The sequence below is a fragment of the Adiantum capillus-veneris genome, chromosome 2 (genome assembly GCF_014529385.1).
Source record: "Adiantum capillus-veneris isolate H3 chromosome 2, ASM1452938v2, whole genome shotgun sequence".
Classification (NCBI taxonomy): domain Eukaryota; kingdom Viridiplantae; phylum Streptophyta; class Polypodiopsida; order Polypodiales; family Pteridaceae; genus Adiantum; species Adiantum capillus-veneris.
The window spans coordinates 57,691,253-57,696,018 of NC_140932.1; the positions used below are offsets into that span (position 1 = coordinate 57,691,253).

Here is a 4,766-nt window from a genome sequence, read left to right on the forward strand (position 1 = left end):
AAGCTTTGGCTATTTTAGGTAGTATATTGAACTTTACATTGCTAAGAATCAGTAATCTCGTATTCTCGATCACTTGTGGATAGTCTTCCAATTGACTCCTAATTTGGCTAAGATAGTTGAGCATTAGCCCTATCATCTTGGTCTCGGATGAAATTTCCCAGCCCATCCATGATTGCTGCTTCTAATTCCCTTCTTCTGTTAACCTTTAGAGCTCTAAAAAAGTGAGCTTGGTTGGTAGTCTCAAGCTTGAGGGCAAGCGCTCTGGCAAGCAGCTTAGTCTTTTTTATTTCTTTGACTTGCAGATCGACAAGCACAACCTTGGCTTCAACCCACAAGGCAGATTGCTATGCCTTCTTGGTTTTTTTTTTAGTGTACTTCTACTTCTTCTTTCAACCTCTGGATATAGCATCAAACATATATATAGCCAAACCTTTAGATCTCCTTTAGATATATATATATAGCCAAACCTTTAGATCTCCTTGCAATTTCTTGTAGGTACCAACAACGAACACAAACAGAAATATGACAATCATAAACAAATTATCCGACCCTAACGGAGATTAAAAAATGTGACATCTATATGTAAACAAAAAGAGGAATGTGTAATCCAGCAAGTTGAGGATACATCAATGTTAACTTGGATCACACATTTACATTACTAAGAATAAGAACTTTACCATCAAACATGTGAGAGTAAGACTATAAAATGTGTCGGTGTGTCTTTTTTTTTATAGGTTTAGCAGCAAACATTAATCATTTCAATCTTTTATGATCATTTAGGATATTGATATTGACAAAGTGCATTAAGGAGGTCTAAAGATCCTCTATCTTGGAAACTTTGGTCCTTTGGTAGCCACAATTGCCTTGGTTTTGGATTATTGTGCCTTGTGTGAAAGACCATAGAAGTAGCACCTGTGTAATTGTTTGTAGATACTCATGTTTTTTGAGACGGTCCCCACCTACGTTTTCCTCTATCGTCATGCCTCTTTGTGGAATTGTTTATTTTGGATTGCAACTTGTAGACACTAAGGTGTGGTTTTGGTAGCCACAACTTGTGTGGCCTTTATAATATCCTTGTGCCTCCAAAGACTTCTCTGTGATGAGGCCACCCTATTGAGTTGTTTTCTAGTCTTGACTGGTCTTCAGCCTTTCGAGGCTCATCACCATCACTTACCTTGGCTTGACTAGTACTTTGGTTGACGCATCTGTTTCTTTACTTTTATTTGAAGGCTATCAGAGGAGCTGAGGTATCCAGTACCAAGTTTTCCATCCTGAAATTTGGAGCAGATAAGCATTGACCAAGGACCACATCAACATGTAAATTCCCTTGACTTGCCACATGAAATTCAGTTTCCTCAAAATGGGACCAAATGCCCCAATTTGTAGCAAAGAAATCTGCTATATCAATTCATGGCATGACATTGCTAGTCTTCACTTCAAATGGGGTCTGTAGATGTGGTTGACAAAGTATCCTCCAAATATGTTCAGAGACTAGACTCTTCTTAGCATTTTAATTAAGTAAAGCAATGCATTTTACACTAGCTCCGCTTTTGCATTCAAGCTCAGGTGGTACCAACATTCTTTCTGGCTTAGTGTGTGGACTGAATGCTTGCCCCTTGTGTTACTTTCGTCCATGTTTGGGCAGCAGTTGAGTGACAGGGTTTCTAAATTGGAAATTCACCAATTAATTCATGAATGTCAGCATCTTGCGTAACGCCACATGCCTTCAAGATGCAAGCATAGCCTTCAAGACGAAAGTATAGGTGAATAAATTTGGAGAGATACACTCACTTTGCATCTGCTGAAAACAGCCCAGAGCTTCCTGGCCCTGCCCTTGTTCGGCATGTCCTGCGATCAGTACATTCCAAGAGTCCACATTCCGGACAGGAAGCTCCTCAAGTACTTTTTGTGCTTTCTGAAGTGCGCCACATTTGGCATACATATCGACCAAGGCAATGCCAAGAACGACATTTTCTAGCAACAGCCCCTGACTAACAATATCATCGTGAATTTTTGTGCCCATATCAGCATCTTGAGTAGAGCCACATGCCTTCGAGATGGCGATGTAGGTGATTGCATCTGGGGAGAGGCCCTCACTTTGCATCCGCTGAAAACAGCCCAAAGCTTCCTGGCTCTGCCCCTGCTGCACGTATCCCGTAATCAAAGCATTCCAAGAGACAATGTTCCAAACAGAAAGCTCCTCAAGCACTTTTTGTGCTTTCTGAAGAGCACCACATTTGGCGTACATGTCAACCAAGGCATTGCCAAGAATGACATTTTTTTGCAACAGCCCCTGTCTAACAATATCATCATGAACTTTTATGCCCATATCAGCATCTTGCGTAGAGCCACATGCCTTCAAAATGCACACGTAGGTGATTGCATCTGGAGAGACGCCCTCGCTTCGCATCTGTTGAAAACAGCCCAGAGCTTCCTTGCCCTGCTCTTGTTGGGCATACCCTGCAATCAGTGCATTCCACGAGACGACGCCCCGAAAACGAAGCTCCTGAAGTAGGCTTTGTGCTTTCTGAAGTAAACCACATTTGGCGTACATGTCGACCAAGGCATTGCCAAGCATGGCATCATTTTTCAACATCCCCTGACTAACAATATCAGCGTGAATTTGTATGCCCATATCAGCATCTTGCATAGAGCCACATGCCTTCAAAATGCACGCATAGGTGATTGCATCTGGAGAGACGCCCTCACTTCGCATCCGCTGAAAACAGCCCAAAGCTTCCTTGCCCTGCTCCCGTTGGGCATATCCTGAAATCAGTGCATTCCACGAGACGACGTCCCGAACATGAAGCTCCTCAAGCACTCTCTGTGCTTTCTGAAGTAAACCACATTTGGCGTACATGTCGACCAAGGCATTGCCAAGCACAACATCGTTTTTCAACATCCCCTGACTAACAATATCAGTGTGAATTTGTATGCCCATATCAGCATCTTGCGTGGAGCCACATGCCTTCAAAATGCACGCGTAGGTGATTGCGTCGGGAGAGACACCCTCACTTTGCATCTGCTGAAAACAGCCCAGAGCTTCCTTGCCCTGCTCCTGCTGGGCATATCCTGCAATCAGTGCATTCCACGAAAAGACGTCCCGAACACGAAGCTCCTCAAGCACTCTTTCTGCTTTCTGAAGTAAACCACATTTCGCATACATGTCGACCAAGGCATTGCCAAGCACGACATCGTTTTTCAACATTCCCTGACTAACAATATCAGCATCAATTTGTATGCCCATATCAGCATCTTGCATAGAGCCACATGCCTTCAAGCTGCACGCATAGGTGATTGCATCTGGAGAGATGCCCTCACTTCGCATCCGTTGAAAACAGCCTAGAGCTTCCTTGCCCTGCTCTTGTTGCGCATATCCTGCAATCAACGCACTCCAAGAGACGACGTCCCGGACACGAAGCTCCTCAAGAACTGTTTGTGCTTTTTGAAGTAAACCACATTTCGCAAACATGTCAACCAAGGCAGTGCCAAGCACGACATTTTTTTTCAACATCCCCAGACTAATGATATCAGCGTGAATTGTAATGCCCATATCAGCATCTTGCGTAGAGCCACATGCCTTCAAGATGCACGCATAGGTAATTGCATCTGGAGAGAAGCCCTCACTTTGCATCTGCTGAAAACAGTGCAGAGCTTCCTGGCCCTGCCCCTGTTGGGCATATCCTGCAATCAGTGCGTTCCAAGAGACGACATCCCGCACAGGAAGCTCGTCAAAGACTTGTTGCGCCCTGACAAGTGCACCGCACTTGACATACATACTGACCAACATATTCCCCAAGTATGCGTTCTTTTCAAGTAACCCACTATCTCGAATATCAGCATGTATCCTACTGCCTTGGTACAAATCCCTCTTCTTAGCACATTCTTTAAGTGAGCTCACGAAAGAAAAACTCATTCAATGCTTGCTTGTGTTGCCTTTATTGCTCCCAGCTGTGACGCTACACTGATGTATTCTTTTGGCAACTCCAGGAGCGAAGCGTGGGCTGTTTGCCGCTTTTCACTGCAGAGCTCGAGGGTGTCCGCCTAGCTTCCATTTGTTTATCCTGCCATGTTATAAGCTCCTGCACCTTCTTCGTCTGCGGTGTTTGTGCTATGTCACTAGGATCTTGAACCAATGGGATGATTTCGAAAAACTGGGCCCGGAGGACTAAATTGACACCCTATCCAGGGCCGTCCGATGGACACGAGGAATCATTTAAGATTCTACGGAATTTTACGGGCCTTGGAAAGACAAAAATGCACCACCTCGGACTTGTGGCTTCACCACTCAGTGCATAATTAAAATATATAAAGAAAAGCTCAAATTTTGACGTTTCTATGGATCACACAAGGATCACATCTAAATCACATAGGAATCATGTTTGTATCACACCGCAAGTGTAGCTCACATGGAAATCACTCTGTGATTACAGGAAAATCACACTATGATCACGATGTGATCACAATTGATCACATCCGCAATCCAACGGCATAGATGAGTCGTCGGCACTTTTGATAGGGACCACTGATCCCCACTAGGGAAGTCCATGTCAATTAGTCCGAAGAGAGGGGGGGGGGGGGGGGGGACTCAACACTATTGGACACAAGGTAGTAAATGAATTGTAAGCGCTAGGATCGCTAGCACTGAAGAGACATTGATTTGTGCGCATTTACTCTTTTTGTCCGTGTTTACATTTTCCATGTCCGAGCTCTCTTTCTGAGGGAGTGGGATGGCTTTGGGGACAAGAAATTGCATGCAGACGCGT

General features: G+C 44.3%; 1 protein-coding gene across 1 annotated transcript; it reads right to left on the bottom strand.

The window, feature by feature from the left end:
• Positions 1–700: 700 nt before the first annotated feature.
• Positions 701–4,143, bottom strand: LOC147462838 (pentatricopeptide repeat-containing protein At2g39620-like). Its single transcript, XM_086485755.1, has one exon. It carries the CDS (start codon positions 3,914–3,916, stop codon positions 1,727–1,729), a length of 2,190 nt encoding a protein of 729 aa, XP_086341881.1. The 5' UTR covers positions 3,917–4,143; the 3' UTR covers positions 701–1,726.
• Between the last annotated feature and the right edge of the window lie 623 nt (positions 4,144–4,766).